General features: G+C 48.8%; 1 protein-coding gene across 6 annotated transcripts in view; it reads left to right on the top strand.

Moving 5' to 3' along the window:
- SMAD3 (SMAD family member 3) overlaps positions 1 to 27,707 on the top strand; it is a 127,085-nt gene that overhangs the window by 58,180 nt on the left and 41,198 nt on the right. The window contains exons 2-5 of one of the 6 annotated variants that reach the window (XM_068964437.1): positions 5,902 to 5,913; positions 10,151 to 10,173; positions 18,606 to 18,617; positions 21,042 to 21,061. The exons of the other annotated variants lie outside the window; for them this stretch is intronic. Coding sequence (XP_068820538.1) covers positions 5,902 to 5,913; positions 10,151 to 10,173; positions 18,606 to 18,617; positions 21,042 to 21,061 — 67 coding nt within the window. The remainder of the gene's footprint in view (positions 1 to 5,901; positions 5,914 to 10,150; positions 10,174 to 18,605; positions 18,618 to 21,041; positions 21,062 to 27,707) is intronic. 6 annotated transcript variants of the gene reach the window in all.

Below are 27,707 nucleotides of genomic sequence, written 5' to 3'. Positions count from 1 at the left end.
TGGGCCTGGCCTGACCCATTCAGAAACCTCATGTTGTCAGCCTGAAGTCAGGACTGTGGGCTCCCACTAACTAGTAAGAAGCTAAAGCACAAATCAAGCCACTAGTTTATTTGTTGAAAAGTAGAATCACTATGAGGTTCTAAGCAGGGCGTTCTCTCCTTGTGGGCACCCCACCCAGGAAGCCAAATGGTCAAGGCATGGGTGGATCAGGATAAGGGAAGAAGGGAGTCATGGGAAGCAGCTTGGTTGAATGGCCTAGGGCCCTGGGGGCCGGGTGCATCTCTTTATGCTGGGCAGGCCCCTCCCTGCTGGATGGTGCTTGCCTGGGCGGCCCTTGCACCTGCTTTTGCCCACCACCCGCCGTTCTTCTTTAGGGATTAAGAGCCACTCCAGTCTGTGTACAGAGCCCCTTCAAGGTGACGCTGCCAGGATTCACAATGTCTCCTAGTGGGATTAGCCTGCAGGGCATTTGTTTTTCCACTTCCCAGTCCTAATGAATGTATGAACCTCTGACCTCTCTGTTCCTGCCCTAGCCAGAAATCAGTCCTGTGACCTGGCCTCAGGCCCACTCTACTAGCCCGCTGTGTTAAGGGAGTAGGGACAGGATGATAGGAATTAACCACCTTTTCTAACTTTTTCTACTTCCTCGGGTCTTCTTACTTGAATAACTCAACAGAGACATCTGTGATGGCTTGTGTCCAGAGTGCGTGGTATTTATTTTTGATTTGAAATATGAAAAGCATTTTTAAAAGACAACTGACTCTCTGAGTCATGCCCAGGGGAGCAAACGGCCTGAAATGTGAGCCGGGGCTTGCTGGAGGGGGATAACAGGAGAGCCTGCTGCTGACTTGACTGGCGCTGGGGTTAGGTCATTGCTCGGATGAAGTGCACTGACCATAACAGCAACATGTGGGCTGGAGCCGCTGGCGGCGGGGTGATTTATTGCAGCCGCTTGCCTAACCAGGAACCCCACGCGCTGGGTTCCCACAGGATGGGGCCACTGCATGGAAATCCACACACGGGCCCCTGTTGAGCAACTTCGCTTGTGTCAGAATGATTATATGTGGCAGGGTGGGTTATGCGTAGGAGCATCGGTCACTGAGCAGTGTGCATTGGACAGGCAGCCCTGGGTTTCTAGACGGCTTGTGCGGTTTTCTTTTTTTTTCTTTTGGTGGGTCCACTCTCGCCAGCAGTGTGGTTGTTGCTGTTTGATTTTTAAAATTATTTTATTATTCTTATTTTATTTATTTCTTGGCCATGCTGCACAGCATGTAGGATTTTATTTCCCTGACCAAGGATTGAACCCAGGTCCCCTGCGTTGGGAGTGTGAAGTCTTAGCCACTGGACCACCAGGGAATCCCCAACAGAGTGGTTTAAAAATGTACATAACTCCCATTTGTCCAGCACTTTATCTTCACAGTCTTCTTTGCGTCTCAGCATACCCTGAGAGGGAGGTCAGGTCTGCTGTTTTTATGCTTATTTTTTTTTTTTTTTAAATTATGTGTTGGGACTATAGGTGATTTACCATGATGAATTAGTTTCTGCTGGATAGCAAAGTCATTCAGTTATAGCAATACATATATACATTTTTCACATTGTTTTCCATTATTGTTTGGGGTTACTAGGTGCAGTCCATTGTATATAGACTGCGTAAGCAACAAGGCTCTACTGTATAGCACAGTGAACTGGATTCAATATCCTGTGATAAACCATCATGGAAAAGAATGATGCTCACTTTATGGATGACAGATTGAGGTGGGAGTTGTAACCCGTCATGGAGAGTGGAACACGGCCAGAGCACCGTGCCCAGGCCTCAGGCTGCTGGGAATCTGGGGCCTCCAGGCTCCTGGCCAGCTCCTAAAGATGTGGATTTGCTGGTCACTTCCTAGACTTGGAGTGAAAGCTCTGGGGTGTGATCTGGGAATTTGTACTGAAACATGCTTCCTGGTGATTCTTACGAATCTTTGCTCTGAAGTGGTCCAGGGGCTCAGGCCACTTAACCTCCCACCTCCTCAGACAATGAGCCTGTATCACTACTGAACTCATCTTAATTTTGTGTTCTGTGTTTGCGCCAGTCTCCTCTCATGGTGCGCCAGCTCCCAGGGAACAGGCTCCTTCCCTGTTTGTCCATAACTGTGTCCCCAGGGCCCTGGACAGTGCCTGGCACACAGCAGGTTCCCAGTGAGTATTTGACGGTTTTTCTCAGCTGCAGGGCTAGTGTGGGAGAGCTCAGGCAGTGGTCTGACCGGACCGGTTCAGTGCCTTCAGTGGGACTGTGTGTGAATCGTGTGGCCTTGCCGAGTCTCGGCATCCTCATCCTTGGAATGAGGGCCATCAGCCTCCCCTCCAGCTCCCTGCTGAGAGTAAGACAAGCCCTCCCCACACAGGCCCACACACTCAGGACGGTCCTGTGGGAGGTGGGCATCCACCAGAGGGCAGCTAGCCCTGTGGCTCCCATGTGTCCTGGCGTGAGCAGTGGGGTCATCGTGGCGCTCACTTTTTCCACTGCCACTGAGTGCTGTCCGTTGAGCGCGCAGACAGACAAGGTGTAGGGCTGGACTCTGTGCCATTGGCTAAACACTGGCCGGCTCAGGCCTCACATCAAGACCAGACACCAGCATAAACCCAGGTGTCCCCAGCTGAGGGTGCTCCCCAGAGCCAGGTTCGTGAATGGGTGAGTAAATATTTGCCCTGTCTGAGGTCGGATGTGAACTGTCTCCCAGGCGTTTTGTTTTTTCTCTGTCTCCTCCCTCTCTGCCTGCTACCCCTACCCCCTTTAAAAAAAAAAAGGAAGCCGAGAGGTTGAGAGGCTTAGTGTCAGGCTTGACACAGCCAACCATTGGCATGTCCTCCAGGCCTGTCTGGGCCCTGCTCCTCCTGCAGGCACGTCCTCCTCCATGAAGCCCTCCCAAACTGCCAGGCCCACCCTGATCTTTCCCCACCACCTGCAAACCACTTCTCCCCTTGAGCTCGGATGGTTTAGACAAGGAGCAGCCTGTTGGCTCATCCTCCGTCTGCTTCCTCCCCTTTGCAGACAGTACTTGCTTGCTGGGTAGTTCTTGCATTGTCCTTTATTTTTCAGGTTCTTTGTACCCTGTTGAGTGAGTTCATTCAGAGACAGGACTGTAGCTTCTGCACCTTTAAGGCTGTTCCTTTGCCTTGTTTCTGCCTCCATCTCCTCACATACCCATCTAACAGACCACGCTTAGCTTCAGCCTGGGCCTTCCCCCTGATCCCTGATGCCAGAGAAACATCATGTGTAGGGCCAAGGTGGACAGCCAGAGCCCAGAGGACAGTGTGACCTGGGAGTGGCAGGGAGGTGATTTTTTTTTTTTAAGTCTTTGTTGAATTTGTTAGGATTTAACAATTTTATTTATTTATTTTATTTTTGGCTGTGCCAGGTCTTCAGTGCTGCTTGGGCATTTCTCTAGCTGTGGCAAGCGGGGGCTCCTCTGTAGCTGTGGTGTGCAGACGTGTTTCAGAGCACAGGCTCTAGGGCATGAGGGCTTCAGTAGTTGTGGCACGCGGGCTCAGTAGTTATGGCCCCCAAGCTCTAGAGCGCAGGTACAGTAGCTGTGGTACACGGCTCCCGTTCCTCCGAGGAATGTGGAATCCTCCCGGACCAGGGATTGAACCTGGGTCTGCTATGTTGGCAGATGTATTCTCTGCCACTGAGCGAGCCCCCAGGGAAGCCCTGAATTTGTTATAGTATCACTTCTGTTTTTGTGTTTTGGCCAGACAGCACGTGGAATTTTAGTTCTCTGACCAGGGATCAAACCTACACCCCCCTGCCTTTGAAGGTGAAGTCTTAACCACTTGAGTTTATGAAACTTGGGGCTCTTCAGCCTTGCTAATAAGTTCCTCTGAAAAAGCAAAACAACCTCATCAGGCCCTTGACTGCTCACCAGTTCCTTGTTCCCAGGCTCCCACCTGCACCCTGGCCAGGAAGTTCAGAGACAATAAGCTAGAATCTGCCTTTGCTATCACTCACCCCTTTTAAAAGGTGATTCATTCTGAGCTAACCCAGCCCAAGCCAAATGCAGGTAGGGCTGTACATGGACTCACTCAGTGGTGTGTCATTTCTGACTTGCTGGGAAATCCTTAGGTGGTGGGGATGGGAGGCAGAGCACGGGGGTGGAAGGCGGAGCACTGTGAGGCTGGAGCTTTTCCAGGATGAGTGTGGAGGGGAGAGATGCCCCTGGAACAAGGAGTGGGGCCTGCATGGCCCTGGGTCCCGGCTGCTGTCCCGGACCATCTAGTAGCCCTGGGCAAAGCGCTCAACGTTTTTGAGCTTCAGTTTTGTTATCTGTGAAGTGTGGTTCCTGTAAGGATTAAACGAACTGGTGTGTCTTTTTACCCACCGACATGGTTCCTGCTGCACAGTGACTGCTTGATCCTGTCTGAAATCTTAAGATTTTATTCATCGGGTCCCTAAGAGCATTTCGGTACACACCTTGAATGCTCTAGTGTTAAGTGCTCTGGGGGAGAAAAGAAAGCACTAACGGGGGTCCAGAAGAAATTGCAGGCTATGTAGGGGGAGACTAGTGCCCACAGCACTAACTCCTGATTGCTTAGAACCCTGGGGCAGTGCTCTCTGACAGCAGTAGAGTCCACGCCACAGGTGGAATTTGAAATCTACTAGCCATGTTAAAATATAAAAGGAGAAAAGGTGAAATTAATTTAAATAATATATTTTATTTAATACAGTGTACCCAGAAGCATTAACATTTCAGCATGTACTCAATATAAACATTTTTAATGAGACATTTTACATCCTTTAAAAAGATCATACTAAATGTTTGAAGTTGGCTTGTTCTCTCTGCTCACAGTACCTGTCACTCCGGGCTGGCCACATGGCTGGTGTATGTAGGTATGTATGGCTGGTGGTTGCCGTACTGGACAGCACAGCTCTGGGATTTGTTTTGTCAACTAATAGAATCTGCACTCAGAAAAAGGAGTATTTACTTAATTTATTTAATCATGGTCTTGGTTGTGGCACACGGAATCTTTGGTTGCAGCATGCAGGATCTAGTTCCCTGACCAGGAATTGAACCCGGGCCCCCTGCATTGGGAGTGTGGAGTCTTAGCCGCTGGACCCCCAGGGACGTCCCAGCATGTGCATGTGAGAGGGGAGCATTTGCACTCACGGGGCCTGTGACTCACTGTGACGGCCAGTGAGGAGTGGAGCTAGAGCTCGGGCCTCCTCTCCACCGGAAGCAGGAGACACTGGAATTTGGGGAGTGTCTGCTGTGTCCCGGCGCTGCCCTAGACACTCAGCCCTTGTTGTTCTGTTGAACTTTCAGTGGTAGATGGATAGCATGTGTGTTTTTACACAGGAGGCAGCAAAGGCCCAGAGAGGCCAAACAGCTTACTCAAGGCTGCTCAGTCAGACCTGGAGTTGGAATTTGGACCAGGGCTTGCTGATTCCAGAGCCGTCCATTCACCTGTCTGTTCCCCTCTGTATAAAGAAAACCTGCACACAGCATAGCAGTCAGGCCAGCTGTTCAAAGAAAGCTACAGCGCACAAGAGGGGCGCCATGGCTGGCCTGCTCAACAAGGGCTTTGGAACATAGGTTCAGAAGGTCTGGGGCTGCTTTGTTAGGTGAGGTGTGTGTATAAACACATTCCTTCTAATCCCAGGTTCTTAAACCAGTGGGGGATGGTGCTGGTGATAGTGGAGGCTGGGGGTGGGGAGCCCATGATGGGCAGTCATTGTAGAGGCCAGCACGCTGGGCCCTGCTCCTGCGGCCACCTGGGAATGTCGGGCACTTCAAGAGGCTCCGAGCAGCTGAGACTTTCTGCTTGGAGAAACCCCAAGAATCTGGGGAGGCTGGGATTGGGCAAGTTCTTGAATACATGTGTGCATTCGTGCCCTCACTCACTCAGCAAATATTTATGGAGTACGTGCTCTGAGCTGGAATTACTACGCGTTACCTTTTCCCTGGAAGATCCAGCCCATCAGCCTGTTTAGACCCCACGGCGATCCTCTGAAGCACTGAGTTATCCCATTTCACAGTGCGGTGAGCTGAGGCTCCAAGAGGAGCGATCTCATGCAGGACGGCTACTGAATGGAGGGCACAGGCCCTCAGAACTGAGGGGCTTGGGCTTTGTGTGTTTGGCTTTCTGTCTGCCTGTGTGTCTAGCCAGCGGGCAGTCATTGAGCTGTGTTTCCAGACTTCTTGGGTCTGGTGTGCAGTGTTGCGTTTTCTATCTGAAAGCGATCATGAAGCTACCACATGTTGAGTAGTGGCCGACGTCTGCTGTGTGCCAGGCGTGGTCACCATCAACCTCAGAGATTCCTCCCAGTGCTGATGGGAAGAGAAGGCCACTGAGACGCAGACTCACGGTGCTTTCCGAGGTCCTACACCTTGGGAGGAGCTGGGAATTCAATCCCGGCTGGTCTCTCCAGAGCCCCGATTCAGCCCCTACTCTTCACTGCCTCTCTGTGACCAGGGCCAGGACTGATCCCAAAGTGAAGCCCAGCTTCTTCTGTCCCTTCTTGTGCCACCTTGTCTGGTCTTCTGTTTTACCACCTGTAAAGTTGGGGCAGAAACAGCCAGTCCGAAGGAGATGCTGCTGCTTTCAGAGGCTGCCTAGCTAAGAAAGCTGTATTACACGAGAGGTGCCGTGTGTACCCACCAGGGCAGGCCTTTGTCCCTCCTGTCTGCCCTCTTCCCTCCTGATGACTGGCAACTTCAGAGTGTGGTTCTCCTGAAGCGCCACTGAGCTGCAGGGAGCCTGGTCCACACTGCTGGCCGTCTGAGAGGTTCCATACTTTAGAGATGTGGAAGACTGGAGGGTATTGAGCCAACTTTGTAGGGAGGGGCTGGAGGAGCCGAGTCCTAGAGACACCAGCCATAAAGACTTTACATCAGAGACACTTGAGCATGGGTCTCCTTCCCTGTCTGAGCAGCACGTTTCCCAGGCTGGGAGCCTCAGCGTGAGCCTCATAGTACCTCTCGGCAAGTGAATCCTGAGGATTAAACCATTTGCTGTGTGAATGTCTCTCTCCCCACTGCCCCTGCCAGGGGGCTTGGAGAGGAACCACCTCACCACCTACCCTTTCCTGAGATAGACAGTCAGGGAACATTTACACCGCATGGCATGGCGTTTAGCCCCCAGGAATCTGCATGCCCCCCCACAGGCAAGGCAAAGGGGATCAGCGCTGGAGCAGGAGGGATGCTGGGAGGAAGAAGCCAGGGGAGAGCCCAGCTCAGGTCCCTGCACCAGCATTTACCTGCTGTGTGAACTTGGGGCAAAGCCCAGTGACTATATGGAGGTTGGTGGTGACCCTTGCCTGAGTGGTGGCCCTTGCAGAAGGTTTGTGTGAACCAAGTAACAGTATAGAGTAACCCAGGAGTGTGTGCCTTCAATGTAAGACGGGCTTTTAAAAAATCCTTAACGAGCTGCTGATTCCCTCCAATCATTACTCTGCTGCTGCTGCTGCTGCTAAGTCGCTTCAGTCGTGTTCGACTCTGTGTGACCACACATTGGGCAGCCCACAGGCTCCTCTGTCCTTGGGATTCTCCAGGCGAGAACACTGCAGTGGGTTGCCATTTCCTTCTCCAATGCATGCATGCATGCTAAGTTGCTTCAGTCGTGTCTGACTCTGTGCAACCCCATAGATGGCAGCCCACCAGGCTCCTCTGTCCCGAGGATTCTTCAGGCAAGAATACTAGAGTGAGTTGCCATTTCCTTCTCCAAAATCATTACTCTAAGACAGCCCTTTCATTTTCTCTCCTTCCAATGAAGTCCACCTTGGTTTGAGCAAAAGTCAGCCTCCCTGTAACTTTCACTGCACCTGAGAATAGCCTGCCAGTGAGTCTTCTGGCCTGGGGGACCTTCTGCTGTGTCCCCTGGGACTTCTCGCTGCAGCGCATCATCAGCTTCCTCATCTCTTCCTTCTCTGACCCATGTTTTAAACTTCCTCACCCTCTGGTCCCTCCCATTTAAATGTTGTGCAGCTTGTTGATGGCCCAGTCCAGTGTCCCACCCAGGACAGGACTTAACAGGCCCAGCCCAAGTAGCAGAGATCATAGCCACGCTGCCCTAAGGTCTTTGCCTCCCTCCAGGCAGGCCCTGCGAGTCTGACTTCATGGAAGGGTGAATGAAGTGGCATTTGCTGAGCTGCTGGTGGGATTAAGGACAGCCCTCCCGGACCTCTTATCTTCTTGCCAGAGAAAACCCATGTCACATTCAGCCCATTTGAACACTTCCAGGCTTATAGCTGCCATCTTCCACACTCCAGCTTGTTTGCCCCAGATGCCAATATTATGTGGCTGTTGTTGTTTTTTTTCCCATGAAAACTTAATTGGAATTTTAATGTACTTTTGGAGGGGTGGGCTGCATTTCCATTTGCCTCTGAAAACAATGAGAAGGAAAACAAAGTGGAATCTTACAGCCAGAAATTATGGAGCCAAATCTGAAATTAATTTACAAAGTCATTAGTATTTTCCATTTGTGAACCCCATACCAAATGTAAGTGCAGTTCCTTGTGATTAAGCACAAGTTAGAAAATTAGAAGAAAGTTAGAAGGACTTTCAGGGACAAACATGCAAAACTAGCCGAAGCAGATGGGTGTGTGTGTTGAGGGGGCGTGGTGTTGGGAGGGACGGGTGTGACACCCAGGACTTGCTCTGGTTTTCACTCAAGTCTGAGTTTGGGAGAGCAAAACAGACTCCCAGAAGAGAGCAAAACATTCCCCAGAAGAGAGCCCTTTCCAACAACTTTCAGACTGGCAGGGATCATTGGGATGATCTGTTCTAACCTTCTATTTTCTGAATGAGGCAGCTGAGAGACTCAGGGACGGTGAGTGACTTGCTTGAAGTCACACAGCCGGAACGCCAGCGCTGAGACCAGAGCCTGGACTCCGGCGCTCTGGCCACCGCCGCCTCCGCCTCGTGGGAGCTTGTGCTTCAGCCTCCTGTGCACCTGATCTGGGCTCTCACCTAACGTGGCACCTTGTTAGAGTGGAGGGAAGGGAACCCTCCGCCCAGGGCCACCCTGTTCGTGCACTTGGGTCAGATTGCTGCCGCATACTGCATGCCATGCTGCTTCAAGCTAGAACACAGTGGTTTCTCTCTCCCTTGAAGGAGCCTGGTTACTCCCCCAAGCTCACCCCAGGCCAAGCTCTGGCCCTACACGTTCGAATCTGCGGCTCTGTGGTCAGTTAGCAGGTAGTGTGTGTGAGGGTTTTGATGTTTGTAGCAGGACCTCTTCCTGCGCCTCCCTAAGCTTGGATGAACTGGGGCTTTTTTTTTTTTTTTTTTTGGCTGTGCCTGTTCTTAAGTTATGGCACATGGGATCTTCTGCCTTCATTGTGACATGTGGGACTTCTTCCTTTATTAGTTGCAGCATTCAGACTCTTTATTTGTAGCGTGTAGGATCTAGTTTTCCAACCAGGGGTCGAACCCAGGTCCCCTGCATCTGGAGCATGGAGTGTTAGCTGCTGGAGCATCAGCAAACTCCCTGAACTGGGGCTTTGAGATGTCCCTGAGTCACCAGAAACTTTGTGAATGCTGTCCCCCTGACCTGTTTGAAGTGAAGCCCTGTGATGTCATCTCCCCTGGTCCCTCTCCCTCACGTGTGTGTGTTACTTACACACACACGAATTGACAGCAGCTCTAAGAAAGGCCACTTGTGAGAGTTCCCTGTCCCTTCATTGTTTTCCTTACTAACTGGATGTCTTAAAGGATGGAAGGGACCCTTCCTTCAAGGTGCCCAGCTCTTTCCTGGGTGGACGCTCAACCCCGCCCCAGCCTCTCGGGCTTCCTCTCCTCCCCTGACACCTGTAGGGTACTGTGGGGACTGTGAGAACACAAAAAGCATGACTCCTGCTCTTAAAGAATCTCAAATCTAGGTGCCGAGAGAAACTGTATTTACCTGGAGTTGTTAAGGACCATTGTGTCGATGATAAATATTTGCCTGTGACCTTGCCAGGTCCCGTAGGTGTGTTCTTACACCCAACCCTCAGAGGGATCATGTGAGATGGAGCCGCGATTCTTTATTTTACAGAGGAGGACCCTGAGGTTTAAAGAGGTGAAGGTAGATGAGCCTTCCAAGCCATCTGCCTTTCAGAACCTCCCAGTGTCGCCCTGGGGAAGATGTGCCCCAGAAGGTGGCGCTGTCCTGGGAGCGTGAGTGTGGGGAGATGCTGGGGATGGAGCGGGCCCAGTTGTGGAGCTGCAGAGACAAGACAGCAGGGAAGGGCTGTGTTTGGGAAAGGTTCCTTGCCCCATGGCTTGGTGATCTGGGCTCTGACCCTGTGAGGGTGACACGTAGATTGGTAGGGGAGAGAGGGGGACTCCACAGAGAATAACCCCAACTGAGGGTAAGAAAGATGGGGCCCCATGAATCTCTCTTACCCCTGAGCCCAGCCTGCCTTTCTCTGCTCTCCTGGCTGAATGCCTGACCTTGGACCAGTGATTGGCCCCTCGGAAGTTCAGTATCCCCCTCTTGAAAGGAAGGGGTCACAATAGCCTTCTTTGTTGTTAAAGCTTACATGAGCTGATACCCCAGACTTCTTGCAAACTACCAGACACCAAGTAGGTCATCTCTCAATAATAGTTTTCATTTTCCCTTACACTCATTTGTTTAAAAAAGAAAACAAAAATTTTTCTCTCCTATGATAACAAAAATTTTAGAAGGCAGAGACAAGTTAATATGTTGTGTATATACTCTCAGGCCAAGAATTTGCTAAGTATTTACATACCAGAGGACTTTGAACTTTGATTTTTTCAGCTGGCTCTGCGCTGATTCAGACACCCTGTCCAAGTGGCCAGAGGTGATTCCTTGCCTTGGTCTATTGTTGGGATTTTGTGAGTGTGTTTTCATGATACAAAAATTGGAAACATACAAGCTACAGGTATACTATATCTTGCTTATGAACCTTCTACTGGATATAACAAGTGTTAATATTTTTCCATGTTTACTTCAGATACCTGTAATGTCTTATTTATTTATTAAAAAACAAAAACAAAACCCTAAAGCTACTCTGCTAAAGGCTTCCTGTTAGCCCACCCACCTCCTATTCTTCCCCGTCTCCTTCTCACAGGTGTTTACTCTCATGAATTTGGTGTGTGTCCTTCCCAGCCAGGACTTTGTAGTGTTTTGTTTGTAAAGCCGAATAACTCCATTGGAATGTGTTTGAACCACCAAATGATCAGCATTTGGAAGAAGACTGAATACCTAAGGCGGGGGAAGCAGTTTCAGAGAGAGAGCAAGTCTGCCCGCCCCCGAATCGTTACTTATATTAAATTCCAAAATTACAAATCCTTTGCCTTGGGTTTAAAACTTGACCCTGCCTCCATGCTTAATTGCGAATAAATTCAAACTTGTGCCATCTGGAGCTCCCAGGTCATCTGGACCTTTCATGTGAGTAAATACATTCTGGAGTCTATTATTAGAGTAGGTTTTTTGGCTTTTATTTTAATGCTTCCTCTCACCACCCGCCCCCCCACCCCACCACAACTGTAATGTATACTTATTGTAGAGAATTCAGAACATACAGAGAAGGAAAGATGAAAATTGCCCACTGCCCTGCTCATTTGACCATCTACCCACCCCTACAAGGGTAGAAAATTGGAAGTCACTGGGTCCCCCAAGCAGGGCCAGCACCGTGGACTCAGGGTTTCCTAGTGAGTAATGGTCCATCCTCCACTTAAAATAGGGTCTGTGTCCCCAAGGTGAGAGAAGCAGTCACCTGCCCTAGGTCAGGTCAGTGACCTGATTGGGAATGGAAGGCCCTCTCTGGTGGCTGAAGATGTTTTTCTATCATATCTGCTCTTGATGCTGAAGTCTGATCCTTCATGGATCCTGGCCCTGATCCAGGCATGATGACAAAGCATCCAGCAAAGGGGAGAGGTCCCTCTTTCTCTTCAGGGAAAGGGGAGGTAGCCACAGACAATGGCTGGACCTTTGACCACTTTTCCTGAAAATGTCTTGGACATTTTTCATTTTAGCACTTTAAACTGGACGTGAGTCGTTTTAATACCTCGGCCGTTTTCTGTGTGTTATAGTTAAACTGTTCTTGACTTCTTCCTTGTTTGTGTTTTTAAACAAATTACTTTCATTAGCATCTGCCGCTTTTTGGACAATTTATAACACAACTTGCTTCAGTTTTTGTTTGCTTGCTTTCCTTTGTTTGGTACTGATTTTAGCTTCTGCCATTTTGGAATTTTCTTTTGTGCCATTATTGCCACCAAGTCCAGTTTTCCTTTGCATATCTGAATTATTAGATTTTTTTTGTCCATCAGTTTTTAGTCAGTGACTTTCATTGCCTATAGTTTTCACTGCTTCCAGTTTTATTTTGTGCTGAACTTTTTACTCTGGAGCCCATTTTTTTCTCTTGGGTTGATTTTTGCAGTTTTTCAGTGTTGCCAATTTACTGTTTATCTTCAACAAATTAACGTGTTTGTGATGATAGCCATTACCAGTTTTATTTGGGATTGATTATGTTGTTCAGTTGCTAAGTCATGTCCAACTCTTTACAACCCCATGGACTGCAGCCCACTAGGCTTCTCTGTCCTTCATATCTCCCAGAGTTTGTTCAAACTCGTGTGCATTGAGTCAGTGATGCCATCCAACCATCTCATCCTCTGTCACCCCCTTCTCCTTCTGCCTTCAGTCTTTCCCAGCATCAGGGTCTTTTCCAGTGAGTCGGCTCTTTGGGATTGATTATTTCTGTCTAATTTTTTGTGGTCATTTGGTCAGAGTGCCTGTGGGAATTGGAGTGATGGGTCCAAATGTCTTCTTTCTTGAAGAGTTTGAAACAAGCTTACAAACTATGACTCTCGCTCTCGGTTTCTCCTTTCTGGATATCACTAAAGCTTTCCTCTTGGCAGTAGAGAAAATGAAAGCTATTAGGGATCAGACTTCTCCTAGGAAGGGCCATGTTGTCTTTCTCACCACATTCCTCACCTTCTGCTCTGTGACCTCCCAAGTTCACCAGCACCTATTGCCTGCTCGGATGGGGCAGCTCCAGGCTGGTACGCTGGGAAGCACAGTAGCCCACCCCGGGACAAGTCCCCTCTAAGTCTCCTCTGTGGGCTGGTCTCCCTGTCCGTCCACAGGGTTGCTTGCTGGATAGCTGTTAGAAGTCTTCCAGCTTTATCCTTCTCTGGGTGGGGATGTAGATGCTTCAACTGTCAGGAAGCCACAGTTCCTGCAGGAAACCCCCTGCGTGACAGAAACAGCGGCATTGCTCATGACCCTCGGCTGGGTTCCAGTCCCTGAGCCCTGGCTCCGCCACATGACATCAGGGCTGAGCTGCCATTGCGGCGGAGCTTGCGGAGAGCCTGCTGGCGAGGGTGGCTATTCGTCCTTTCCAGACATGGCTGCTCTGAGTTGCTCCCTGGGACAGTGGCAGGCAGGGGAGCCGAACTCCTCAGTGAGCGTAAACATCTCCCTCCCCTCAAAGGAAAAGCCCCTGCTCCACCTCTCTGGGCAGCTGGAATGCTGCTCTGTGGGTCTGGGTATTTCTCTTCCTCCATCCAGCCCTCCTTTGATTTCCTGCCGTCTCCTTCAATTAGGTCTGTGACTGTTTTCAGATGGCCATTTGTATATACAAGTCATGTCAGGCATCATCATTTGTGTTTGATTAGATCAATAAAAGCAGCCCTGGCGAAAGGCCAGTAGAGAATTTATAAATACCCTTCAACTCTTCCCCGCCCTACAAGATGTTACAACTCCATCCCGTTAACTCTCCCAACCCAGGCTGCTGGCTAACTTGATCAGGGAAAACAAAATACCCTTTCTTCGGATGCGTTTTCTCTTTATCCTCTTTGTAGAATTTGATCAGTGTTTAAGCAACTGTAGCTGATTCCCTGCCCACTTCAAAGCCAAGGCCCTTCCCTGTGTCTATTTACAAAATTTGAGATACTGAAATCCTGGGAACCCATTTTGACGTAGATTGTGCATTCTGTTAGCTCTCTGCTGCTCAGTGGAACGGGCTTGGGCGTCTCTGAGGCAAGGGACCTAAAAAAACTTAAAAACAGATTTTGGCGGCCATGATTCCTCTGTAATGCGCCCACTTGGAAAAGAAGAGGGTGACGGACTTAAGTTCACATGGACCTTAAGGATTTTCAGAACCCGGTTTTCTTCTGTTTGCTCACGTTAGGGAGGGGAAAAATAAGCCTCAGATGCCTTGTGAGATCCAGTTACGTCAGGTTTTCGGATAAAATGTCAAGACAGCAGTGCTTGATTTCCGGCCTTGCCTTTCCCCTCTGTGCACTGTCTGCTCTTGCCAGAATTTGTATTAGGGAGATGGAGCCGTTCTGCTACCCTCCTTCCTCAGGGAAATCATTCCCTCCCTGGCCTTTAACCCTTTAAAGATTGGAAAGGGAATACTTTGATTTCAGGGTTAAATGCAAAGCTTCCCTCTGGGCAGAGGCTGGATTGGGGGGGTGGGGTATTAGGAAATACTTAAGAATGTTGCAGCCTGGGGCCTGGAGCTGGCTGGGTGTTGCTGTTCAGTATGAAAAGAGGCTCACCTGCTTGCCTTCCTGTGGCTGTGTCTTCGCAAAGCATCCTGTCTGAGGTACCTCCGTTGGCTATACTAAAGGCCCCCCAAATGTTGGATAACTAGATTTCGTTTTAAACCCTGACCCAACCTCACTCAGTTAAAGGTTCAGTAAGTCTGTCTTTTCGTCAGCATGGGTGGAAGCCAGGCTCCTGGCCCCAACAAGTCAATGTGTTTGATCCAAGACCGTAGAAGATTCTAGAAGAGACAATAAATACAAATTGATGACCTTTGGTGACGTGGCTCACCATCAAGGCTGCCATTTTCTCTTCTTCCCTAGTCTCCACTGAAAATAAGATAGCCTTAGTTCTCCCTGTGATTTCAAGCAAGAGAAATGGTACCCAGAGGTGGGGTTATTATTAAACTCCCTTCTCTGTTCTCTTTTCTCTCTTCCTCTGCCTGCCCCAAGTGTAGTCCTGGCCACACCTCCCCAGCCTTCCCTGGCACTCAGTGTTGCAGATCTTCCAGGGCTGGCCACTGCCACAGCTTTGAGAAAGCCACCACAAGGCTCTGCAGGGTGTTTGAAGGCCTGCTTTGTGGAGTGAACGCCTCTAGAAGTCTGACACCTTCAGGATGGGAAACTATAGAGAGATCAAGGGACTTTCCTTCTCAGGCTTTGGGTATTGAGCTCTTGGGTTGATCCAGGCAAGTCTAGAGCTGGCAGAGGCTCCAGGTAGCCATACAATTTGCTGCTCAAACTGGGACTCTGCGAGTGAAAGGAGATGCATTTACTAATGACACGAGGACAGTGTGAATTGAACTGTCCCAAGGGAACATGTGTGGTTGCCCTACAAATGTCCCTCAGCCCTTCAGGTTCCATTTTGTTTTATAAGAAGCAGTGCTTCCCACATTGGAAGAACAGGCAAGAGTTGCAGGTTCAGATGCTCCCAGGGACGGGCAGAAGGTGGGAGGCTGGGGACTGATGTCAAGACAGAGTGGCACTTGATTCATTTCTCATCTAAAGGGGCATCGGTGACATGGCATCAGCCAAGGGTTGCCAGATCTTCTGATTTTTTTTTTCCAAGAGAGGCCAGAAATCTCGATTTACATATGAAATCTCCCAGCTTTTAAAAGTTGGCAACTAACTTAAAAATTTAAAAATCTCTGTGTAGGCCAAGCACAACATCTGTGGGCTGCTGCCTGTTTTCAACCTCCGGCCCAGACCAATTAATTGGTGGCTTTTTTTCTGTGTCTCTGGATTCTGGCAGCGGGAAGTTTCTCAGGAAGTTGCCCAAATTGACCACAAATGAAGTGGGGAAGAGGAGAGAGGCGCTTGCCTTGACTTCAATGGAGCATTCATTTGCACAATAAATATTTATTGAGCACCTGTTATGTTCAAAGCACTTTCTCTGTTATGCCGTGTTTGGGGTTTAATGTTTTGAGACAGCTGTCCTACTCATGCTGATAAGTTCTTTATATCATGCACTGTTATGCATCCCTGCCTCTCCCCTGGGATTATAACCAGGATGGATGCAGTGGGGGAAATTCAAGAAGGGATGTGGATGGAGAACCTGGGGCCCAGATCTCAAGCCCAGGACAGTTCATTGGATGTCAGCGTAATGCAAAAGTCCCTAGGAGATGGTCTTCATCTGAGGACAGACCTGGGCATGACGACCTGGAGCAGAGAGCGCCCAGCCAAGGACACCTGTTCTGCAAGGTCCTTCCTTGAATGCTGTTCTAAGAGCAGGAGGCAGAAATCACAGAGGAACAGGCTGCATTCAGCCCTGTGTTTGGCAGAACTTTCGAATGGAGTGCTGTATTTGAGGCTGTTGGGTTAGAGGAGAACTGGGCATGGAACAACAGACTGGTTCCAAATAGGAAAAGGAGTATGTCAAGGCTGTATATTGTCACCTGGCTTATTTAACTTATATGCAGAGTACATCATGAGAAATGCCAGGCTGGATGAAGCACAAGCTGGAATCAAGATTGCCAGAAAAAATATCAATAACCTCAGATATGCAGATGACACCACCCTTATAGCAGAAAGCAAAGAAGAATTAAAGAGCCTCTTGATGAAAGTGAAGAGGAGAGTGAAAAGTTGGCTTAAAACTCAACATTCAGGAAACTAAGATCGTGGCATCTGGTCCCATCACTTCATGGCAAATAGATGGGGAACTAATGAAAACACTGAGAGACCTTTATTTTTTTGGGCTCCAGAATCACTGCAGATGGTGACTGCAGCCATGAAATTAAAAGATGATTGCTTCTTGGAAGAAAAGCTATGACTAACCTAGACAGCACATTGAAAAGCAGAGACATTGCTTTGCCAACAAAGGTTCGTCTAGTCAAAGCTATGGTTTTTCCAGTAGTTATGTATGAATGTGAGAGTTGGACTATAAAGAAAGCTGAGCGCCAAAGAATTGATGTTTTTGAACTGTGGTGTTGGAGAAGACCCTTGAGAGTCCTTTGGACTGCAAGGAGATCCAACCAGTCCATCCTAAAGGAAACTAGTCCTGAATATTCATTGGAAGGACTGATGCTGAAGCTGAAACTCCAATCCTTTGGCCACCTGATGAGAAGAACTGACTCATTGGAAAAGACCCTGATGCTGGGAAAGATTAAAGGCGGGAGAAGAAGGGGACAACAGAGGATGAGATGGTTGGATGGCATCACTGACTTGATGGACATGAGTTTGAGTGAGCTCCGGGAGTTGATGATGGACAGGGAAGCCTGGCGTGCTGCAGTCCGTGGTGTCTCAAAGAGTCGGACACGACTGAGAGACTGAACTGAACTGGGTTAGAGGACCTCTAAGTTGGTCTTTGATTATCTAGAAAATCTAATACCTTGTGGCTGCCTCCTGCTTACCCACCAGACTCCTGGACCTTAAACTCTTTTTTTTTTTAATTTTTATTGGAGTATAGTTGCTTTACAGTGTTGTGTTAGTTTCTGCTCTACAGTAGAGAGAATCAGCTGTATGTGTACATATATCCCCTCTTCTTTGGACTTCCTCTCCATTTAGGTCACGACAGAGCACTGAGTTGAGTTCCCTGAGGGTGCAGGAGACTCTCACTAGTTATCTATTTTATGCATAGTTTTAATCTCCCTGTTCAACTCCCCACCTCCTTTCCCTGCTTGGTGTCCATACGTTCGTTCTCTACATCTGTGTCTCTGTTTCTGTTTTGCAAATAAGATCATCTATACCATTTTCTAGATCCCACACATATATGGGTGAATATATGATATTTGTTTTTCCCTTTGAGTTAACTTCACTCTGTATGACAGTCTCTATCTTAATGCTTTTTTTCTGGTTCGTGATTCTTATTTCTGGTGGGCTTCCAGCAGGTACTACTGGCTTATTTGTACTCTGGCAGCTGAACAAGGGGCCAGGTGCCCCAGAAAAGCCAGTTCAACGCTGATGAAAACCGATGCAGTTCACCTGGGGCTGAGGGGAGGCACAGGGAGGGGACAAGCTCCGGGAGGGTCTGTTCTTGATGCTTTGAAATGTCGCTCACATATTCCGGTCTCCAGCACCATGAGTTTTAAATTGGGGACGATACTACCTGCCCCCAGGATGGTTTGAGACAACTCAGGCACAGAGAGCTTAAGTAACTTGCTCGCGGATGCACACCTGGGCTAGGAGGAACCCAGTCCCAGACCAGACAGTTGACTTTCACTGTTCTCTTATCCATGGTGCTAAACTATTCCATTTTTAATTTATTTTGTGTGTGTGTTCATTCTTCTTCGTATCTTCCGCCCCCACCCCCCAATTGTTTCAGGACTATCAGCATTCAAATGTTTAAGAACTGGGGTTTTCCCCTGTGCACTTGGCCAGAAGTAGGAATTCATCACCATCTGTGAACGTTTGCAGAGCCTCCGTGGTTTGTGTGGAATTACACTAGAAACACTCGACCCCCGGGCTGGGCTGGCAGTGAGCTCCGTCTTTCTGAAGAACTTGTGAGGACGTATCACCAACACGTTGGAAGGACTGTCCTTCGGGCATGGCCACCCTCTGTCTCTCACCTCGTTAACGTGCCCCCTCCTTCCCCCCGCCCCTCCCCACCGTGTCAGTCTTAAGTGTGCTGAGTGCTTTTGTCACTTGGCATGTCCTAGATAGTGTTAGTCGCTCAGTCATGTCCAACTCTTTGAGACCCTGTGGACTGTAGCCAGCCACGTTTCTCTGTCCATGGAATTCTCCAGGCAAGAATACTGGAATGGGTTGGCATTCCCTTCTCTAGGGGATCTTACCAACCCAGGAATCGAACCTGGGTCTCCTACATTGCAGGCAGATTCTTTACTGCCTGGGCCACGAGTGTCCTAGATAAGAGGTTTCCAAGTGGTGTGCCCTGATATACAGCCTTCCCATCCCCAAGGCTTCTTGAGGGGAGCAGAGTGTTTACATCTGGTTTGTTGGGAATAGGAGGTGGATATAGGGGAGTCTGGAGTGATTGTAGAGGCTGCCGACGTCTTAAGACATTTGCAAACCACCGTGCTAAATTATGGTGAAGCTATAGTGACCTCAACATTTAAAGATTAAAAAAGAAAAAAAGCTGACAAAATAGTCTTGTGATGCTTGAAAGGACCCCTGCACTTCACCAGCTGGGCCCACCATGTTGAACATGATAACAGGGATGTGAGTCCGCGTGCAAGAGAGAGCTCGGCGTACGGCACACCCAGCAGTTTGCTCCTGGGTTTAAACATCCCCCCACCATCATTTCCCTGGCATGTCCCTTTGCTTTGTGGATCATTCCTGGCCAGACCACACCCTGCACGCCCTACTGCAGCAGGGGTTGGAATCTCTGTGTACAATTATTTCTCCAATGCCAACTTGAAGTTCTGAGACCCACTCTGTGATGCTCTGAGGTTTTTCACTGATGAACAGTTGTTACAAGCAGTGTCTCAAGTCATGGATCTGCACACAGTTTTATGTGAATAACTAGATAGTTAAGACGTTCATGTACCAGAGAGGCAGCAACTACATTTTCAGCAAACTCATTAGTGTGTATATATGTCATGCCTTTTTAGAATGTCATAATGTAGTTGTTACGCTTTCCTGTGTCAACACTGGCTTTTTTCAGTGTGTCATGCAGTGAACAGAGAGAGAGCTCTGACACTGTCTGTTGGAGCAATAGATGAGATATAGTTGACATACAGTAAATGACACTTATTGAAAGTTGATGAGTTTGACATATGTACACACACGAAACTATCGGCATGATCAAGATAATGAACTTGTCCTTCAAAAGATTCCTTCTGCCCACTTGTGCCTTTGCCTTCCTGTTTGCCTGTTGCCCCTCAAGTCTCCAGGCAGCCACTGGTCTGCTTTCTGTCACTGTTCATTACTTTAAACTGCCTAAAATTTTACACTAATGAAATTGTACAGGGTGTACTCCGTTTATTTGGTGGGATGATACTTTCATTCACATAGCATAATTATTTTCAGATTCTTTCATGTTTTTGTATGTTGCAATCATGAATTCCTTTTTATAACCGGGTAATATTTCACTGTATGGATATAAACAGGAGTTTTGCTCTTCATGTTTAAAGCAAAGAATTTTAGCTGAGGCTGTCAAAAGTACGTGATCTGTATAAAATATTATGTCCGAGGGGAATATATACACTTGGGTTTTCTCTCATTTACTTTTTGTTTTAAAAGTTTCTTATGGAGGAGTAGTTTTTTTTCCTTTTGAAAATGCCCTTTGAAAGAGCAAATATTGGTGTAGAATGAATTTGGCCCTAAATTTTCACTTAATTAAATCAGTAATTATTTAGTGTTTCCTATTGGGACTTGGGCGCACAGAAGGACTTCACCTCACAGCCAGCAATGGATTTGCTCATGAGGTTCTGACATCCTACCTGGGGTAGAACCGTGGTGCTTTTGGACACAGGATGGTACCAGCTTGCCTTCTATAATCTTCTTAGTGGCCGATGCTGAATGTTGCAACAGGTACGCCTTCCCTGCCTGCGATTCTTCCATGACCAGGCATGGGGACAGACTCTGCAGTTTCCGCTGCAGTTTCCGCAGTTCTGTGATTCCTGCTCAGAGCATTCGTGCGGAGAGCAGGCAGGAAGTTAACCTTGTGGATTCCCTCATCCTTGCAAAGCCACACACACAAGGCCGGGGTCAGAGTTGACCAGGGGAGTTGAGTTCCTGGCACTTGGGCAGTCCCCAGCGAGAGCTAGAACAGAATGGTACTGCTGGGGTGTTGGAAATGTGTTCCTTTTTTCATTGTTCAGAGATATTTGCCTGGAGGAAGTCTTCTCTGTGTGAGAAGAAAAAAAAAAAAAAAACAGTGAGCTGCTGATTAATAGTTAGTCACGTTGTCAGAGAAGGGACCTTGGGGATATCTGGTCCAAGCTGATGAGAACTAAGGTTTGGGGAGCAGGAGTAACTCACACATACTTACTAAAGCGGGGCTGGGACTTGAGGAACCCAGGCAACTGCTTCAGACCTTCACTTTCATGATCTCTGAAGATGGGAGTGCCAAGAAAACCTTGGCACACTTGAGTGGACTTAGGAAGGGGGGAATTGTTCATCTCCGTAGTCTCTGCTCAAAGCTGCTGGTGCCATGTAAAACGCCACCAGCATGGACAACAACAGAAATTGTCCTCAGGTGAGGTTTCTATCATGTTCTCACATGTGAACTGGCCCTGGGAGATGAGACACCTGCCCTAAGGTCACCCAGGTGCAGAGAGAGGAGCCAGAGTCCAGCTCTGGCTCCTAGGCCCTAGTCTCACCTTGTTCCTACCGCGTCTCCTTCGCGGCAAGTGAGTATGCCGGGCAACAGCTTGATGCAATGGAAAGACCCCTAGGCCTTTGTGTTTGGAGTTCAGAGCTTGACTCTGCTCTCCTGCTCGCTGTGTGACCTTGTGGAAGAATCTTAACCTTTCTGAACTTCATGGTATTCTTTTACAAAACAGGGCCCTGTCCAACAGGATAAAAGTATATAAGCATAAAGTGCTTAGCAATGAACTTGCTTTAGGAAACAACTGATGGATGTTACCTCTGGAATGAAGGTGAGGCAGGTATGGGAAAAGCTAGTTGTGAAAAGAGAGCCTGGAAAGCAGAAATTAGGTCAGACTTGCACCAACTGTGGGGCGCCCTTGGCCCTGCTCCTGCACACTGACTCTTCAGTGGTGCGCGGTTTGGTCCTTTAGTCCTGATCCTTTGCAAAGTTGAGCAAACTGACGTGCTCGCTAAGTGCCTGGCACATAGTAGGCCCTCAGTAACTACAGACTGGGGCTGCTGGAGCGTCTCCCTGCCTCTCCCAGAGAGGCATGGAGCTACTGCTCCATGTGAGTGCATGCACCCACAGCGTTCCACACACCATTTGAATGAAACAGGACAGAATCCTGGCAGAGACCAGACTTTGGAGGTGCCGTGCAGATCCAAGGTGGGTGGTCGTCAGTGGAGGTGAGCGATGGTGCTGGAAGTGGCTTGGCGTGGCACCTGGGCTGAGTGGGAATCGGTACAGAATGGGTGGGGGGTGGGGGCGGATAGGGGACAGTGTGTGTCTCACTTAGATGCCCCTTCAAGTCGTGCCCTGCCATTGTCCCCTGGAAAATCTCCATATAAATAATTGATGCTACGAGCAGGGGAAAGAGGAGACAAAGCCATTCCCTTTACTGGGGAGACCAGGATCTGCCGAGGGGCAGGGTCAGACTGTTGAAGGGCCATGGGGACAGAATTGGGTCCTTCTGTGGAGAAGTAGCTCTTCTGCATCTCCACCCGCTTCCACCTGGTGCCTGAGCAGAGAACATCCGAGACACTTCTCGAAGCAGCCAAGATGACTCAGGAACTTGAGCTTGCCTGCTGCCGGAAGGCAGGCAGAGCCGGGGGGCACCCTATTGTGGGGCAAGAAGAGAACGTCCGGGAAACTTTCCCCCACCATCTGCCAGGCCTCCCCGGGGGCCCCAGCCTCCCCTCCCGCCACCCTGCCCCTTCCAAGGAGCCTGCTTGAGAATTCAGTGATTCACTTCCCGTCTTCCACCCTTGTTTAATGTTCCCTCCATTGTTACCAAACAGTCCAGGCCCCAGTGGCAGGGGGTGTTCTGCGCTCTGACGGCAGAGGGAGGGGAGGGCAGAGCTGTTTACAGAGCCGGGGAGATGGGCCCGGCCTCCTTGGAATATGGGCCGAGAGGGCGCTGGGACCCGACAGCTGGCTGTGCGGAGGGTGGGAAGCGCCAGAAGGCGGTCCTCCTGCCCAGACACCCTCTGGTCTTCCTGCCCTGGAGGGGAGCCCTGCCGTTTGTTGTGGGCTTAGCTTTTTTGTTCCCTGACAGCTGAGTTTTCCATTTCAGGCCACAGATAGTTCTGGGATCATGGATTCCTGGAGTAGGAAAAAAAAAAAAAAAAAAACGGAAGGGGCCCTGGGGGTGATGCTGTCTCTGCCTGGGCCTCGGTCTCCTCCTAAGTGGAGAGAAAGAGGGAGAGGAAGTGCAATGGTTCATTTTAGAGCCCCCGCCCCACCCCCAGCCCCAAAGTCCTCTGATCCCTGAATCTGGAACAAACCACGTGAGGTCATCTGCATTCATTCTTGTGTCTTGGGCAAATCCCACTGAAGCTAGCCACGAATGTGACCATGTCTGTGAGCCATAGCACCCGTTTCCTGACCTCTGACCTTTGAGGTCAGCAATTCTGCAGCCTGTTACCTTTCTGGGTTCTTTTTAAATGTTTATTTTTATTTATTTGGCTGCACTGGGTCTTGGTTGAACCATGTAGGATCTAGTTCCCTGACCAGGGATCAAACTTGGGCCCCCTGTACTGGGAGTGCAGAGTCCTAGCCACTAGAAGCCCTTTACTACAAGGCTTCGTGTCTTGATTGGGTTCATAAGGCTGGGATGCAGCCTGAGGTTTGGGACATCAGGGAAGTCCCACCTTTCTGGTTTGAAGCCAACGTCTCTCTCAGGAACTTGTTTGATACCAGTTTATCCTTCACTATCGCCTCACAGCTGTGACTGCCACAGGTTTGCTGATACTGCTGTCAGGTTTGGGCTTTGGGGGTTTGTTTTCTTCTAACCTGCAGAAAGAGTGGAAGTCGTGACGCTTTCTCTGTCCCCCTTGCTGTGTGTTTCTCTGTCCCCCTTGCCGTGTGTTTCGTTTCTGAGATGGTAGTCCCTCTTCTTGATCATGTGTTTGCTCTGCTGCTGTTGATGATTCAGATTTGTTTCTTCCAAGGCCCTACGTGCGTAAAGGCAGTCAGGGAGCTGGGAGGTGTAAACACAACCATTCTAAAGGTCCTTTTCACGGCAAATTAGTGTGTTTCTCAGGTAGGTGAACTGTCAGTGCTAGGAAGCAGCAGACACTAGAGATTGGCAGAACCCATCATCTTTTTTAAGGATTTTTTAAAAATGTGGCTATTTTTAAAGTCTTTGTTGACTCTGTTACATTATTGCTTTTGTTATTTATGTTCTAGCTCTTTGTTGGGGTGGGGCATGAGGCATATGGGATTTTAGTTCCCTGACCAGGAATCAAACCAACACCCTCTGCATTATAAGGCGAAGTCTTAACCGCTGGACCACCAAGGAAGTCCCTGAACCCATTGTATAGATGGGATGTGCCATACCTAGAGACCCCTCACCTCTGAGCAGCACAGCCAGCGCGGGACCACAGGCACTCTAGTCCACTCCCTGGCGTAGACCCAGATTTGTTGTGCGTGTCTTCTCTGCCAGTAACTTCAACAGTGATAAAATCTCCACTCAACAAATATTTGTTGAATAAATTCATCGAAGAGCCTTCTAGCCTGTGTCTGCCTACAACCTTAGCCACATATGACTGTCTCTCTCTGGTATGACGAGTGAAGTAGGCAGGACTTCCTCACTCAAAAGCCTTTCAGCTCCCTGCACCCCGCCACTGGCTGCTTTAGCAGAATGAACTGGCACCTGTGGCTGTCATTCCCCTGCTGTTTTTAATGGCACCTCTCGATACCAGCTGATTGCTTCGAGAACATTCCTGGCGTTGGGTTTCTGGCAGTAACGTGCATCTGTGGGTCCCTTTACTACAAGGCTTCGTGTCTTGATTGGGTTCATAAGGCTGGGATGCAGCCTGAGGTTTGTATTTGTTACTTCCATCTTCTGATTGTTGCTGCCCAGAGGAATAATTCCCTTGTCCTGACCTACTTGTGAACAAATGTAACATGCAAGCCCCATGCTCCATCCAGGGGACTGGGGAAGTTATTTTAAGTTGCGTCTCCTGTCCTTAAGGAGCTCCTGTCTTTGCTGGGAGGGGAAGCCAGGTACACATGGAAGTTACTTTATCATCCCAGGTGATGGTGATGGTGAGTTTGATGAGTGTTGGACAGTAAGGTCTGTAAGTCTTTGAAGAGGGGAGAACAGAGAGTGATCTTTCTGCAGGAAGAGCCGCAGAATGGGGGTAATCTTTAAGCTGGAGGCATAATTGGGCCGAAGGGAGTCTGTGGACCCCTAGACCGTGTCAGCATACCACCGAGGATGGAAGATCTCTGGCTGTGGATGCAAAAGCCCCACACTCAGGCACTATGGCCACAACATGTTACCTCAACAACTTGAGTCAGCAAAGCACCGTGAATTTCCATACCTGTAATGGAAGCCTCTAAATACCTGTGTGCTGTTTGGGAAGTGGGCGTCTGATGAGGTGGTGGGTGGGCAGGTATTCTGTGGGTACTTGGCTGAGACTGGGTGCATTGGGTGTGGGAGAGAGTTGCGAGGGTGCTGGACCGGAGGGGAGGCAGCTTCACCTGGAGCCTCCCGAGTGGAGCTGCTGGGGTGTCAGTGGGGGCGGTGGTTGGTGATGCAGCTTTTACCCTAGAGCTGTTTAGTCCTTGCGGCCCGCTTAAGTGGCAGGTGATTGCCACCCTGACGTTGTAAGTTCTGAAGTCCTCCCTTCTTGTTTACTGGGAATTCCCGTCTTCCTGCCCTTAGGGGTTCTTTGCTGTCTTAGGTGCAATTGCCCCCAATGAACCAGAACCTTTTGTGGAGAGACAATAGGAAGTCTGTTCTCTAAGTCTGAAAGGAATGCTAATTGGTTGCTTAAATTGTCCTCAGGATAGTGATGCCCAGAGTATACAGGACACCCATTCTTTGTTACCAGTTAGATGGAAACTGCTTATGTAAGCTTGTAAAGCTTTGGGCCAGAGAGAGGCAGAGTGTCTGTGGAATGTTAGAGACTGGTGTCCTGCAATGTTGTCTTTTCTGCTTACAAAGGTAGCTGTTTAACTTCATGGGCTTTAAACTCACTTTTTCTAGAAATGTGGTCATTTCCCACCCCTCCCTTGCTTCCAGCTCCCCTACAGTGGCTGCCCTGAAAGGTTTGAGGATTCTTACTTAAGGCTTTGGGGCCTATTTACTTTTTTAAAATTAATTTTTACTGAAATATGGTTGCTTTACAATGTTGTGTTAGTTTCTGTGCAAAGTGAATCAGTTATACATGTAGCCCCTGTTTTTTAGATTTCCTTCCCAACTGTGGGCCTCTCTTAAAAATAAGGGAAAGAGTGGTAAATGTGATTAAGACTGCAATGTGAGACCGTTCCTTTCCCAACCCGTACTGTATGGTATTTCACCAGAAATGGTTGTAAACTTGGAGCTTGAGTGAACGTTTTCTAGAAGCCCTACTCCTCAGTTCAAATGTCACAGAAAGTTGCCAGGTTTACCCTGCATGCTCCATAGTGCTTGTGACATTGTTTTATCTCTCTGGCCAGTGACTCATAATGAAGGAAGTCAAAACTGAGCAATTAACAGAAAAACTCTTCATTTGTCCTCTTCACCTCTGCCCCCCCCCCCCCAACTCCCCTAGTCACGAACACCGCCTGACATTTTCTATGTCTTTGGAAACTTTGATTTGTTTTAATAGGACAAGGCAGCGAGTGATCATCATCATTGCCTGGTTCCACTACTTGAAGCCCAACTGTGAGAATCTTCTCAAATAAAAAAAAAAACCAAAGAAAATCCCATCCCCAAACGTGCAGTCTGCCCACAGGAAGTGATTCATGGGGCTCAGTTCATGCAAACCTGGTGGGGCAGGAGGTGGAAAGCTGGGAACTGGGTCTGGGAAAAGACAGCCCCGGAGAGGCTGCTCAGACCTTAATGGTTTCTGCTGGAAGAAAGTGGAAAACAGAATGACTAAGAGTCTTGTAATAAGAGTTGTTTGTTTAGCGAAGTGAGCTAATATTGAAGTTCACTGGCAGATAAGACAAGAGAAATAGCAGTTGTCAGGGGAGGTGACTCTTTGGAGCCCTGCCTTTTTATTTTGTAAGAGATCAAAGACATTTCTCAGTCTTCAGGCATTTATTAGTGGAAGGCTGATCTGCAGTTCAAGCCCCGGTTTTCTCTTCTTCAGAAAAAAGGGTCTAAGCCGAGATAATGATCTAACAGTCTCCAAAAGCTGCTCCCCATGCGCCCCCCACCCCCACCCCCGCTGGCCTCTTTTTTTAAACTTTTCCCTCCAAAGTTAGACTGTGGAGGCTAGTGAATCTCTTTCCCCAGCTGCTCACTGAGTGCCATGTTGTCAGAGAGAGAAGGAACCCTTTTGTCTTCTTGTGTGAGTCTGTCCTCTGGGCTTCAGACTGCCATTTTCTCTGCTTTTCCCCCATATTGAAAATACAAACGAATCCATTTCTCCAGAGCAGTTTGGAAGCAAGGACCCTTTAAGTGTGGGCTGTGTGAATAGCATGCCGCTTGCAGAGCCAGGGCCACCGGAGGCCAGAGTCCCCCAGTCGAATGAGAAGTATCTAAACACACCTGAACTAACAAGTCCATTTCAAACTCCCTGTGTTTTACAAAGTGAGCTTTCGGGGTAGGGGTTTTAATAAAAGCTGGGCTGAAGTGTACTTTTTGCCTTAAGCCCATCAGAACATGGCCAACGGCTATGAGTATCCTGAGTATTCTGTGAGTGATCTCTTTAAAAATAAACTAAATACATGATCTTCAGGCTTCATTCCATTCTTAGTGAATGTTAACTGGCAGAGCAAAATGGCCATCCAGAAAGTTCCGTGAAGCCTGGCAACAATTCTTTCCTCCGTACTTCGGTAACCAGAGACCAACCCAGACTTCTGTCACGTTTTCCTTTTCCAGTGGGAAGCCTCTGTGATCCTGCGGAGAAAAACGTAATCCCTGTCAAGTTGGTTCTTGGAGGGAAAAGAACGGTTTCTGAACACCGAAGCTGTGAAATAGAAAGATTCCACATGAAACACTCCTTTTCATCCTGTCCTCCTTCTCCCCCTCTCCCTCCAAGATGTAACTGCTTTCTTTGCGTGGGTGAGGGGGACGGGAGGGCACC

This window comes from Capricornis sumatraensis, chromosome 2 (assembly GCF_032405125.1).
Source record: "Capricornis sumatraensis isolate serow.1 chromosome 2, serow.2, whole genome shotgun sequence".
Lineage (NCBI taxonomy): Eukaryota > Metazoa > Chordata > Mammalia > Artiodactyla > Bovidae > Capricornis > Capricornis sumatraensis.
This window is presented reverse-complemented; position numbering and strand designations above follow the sequence as displayed.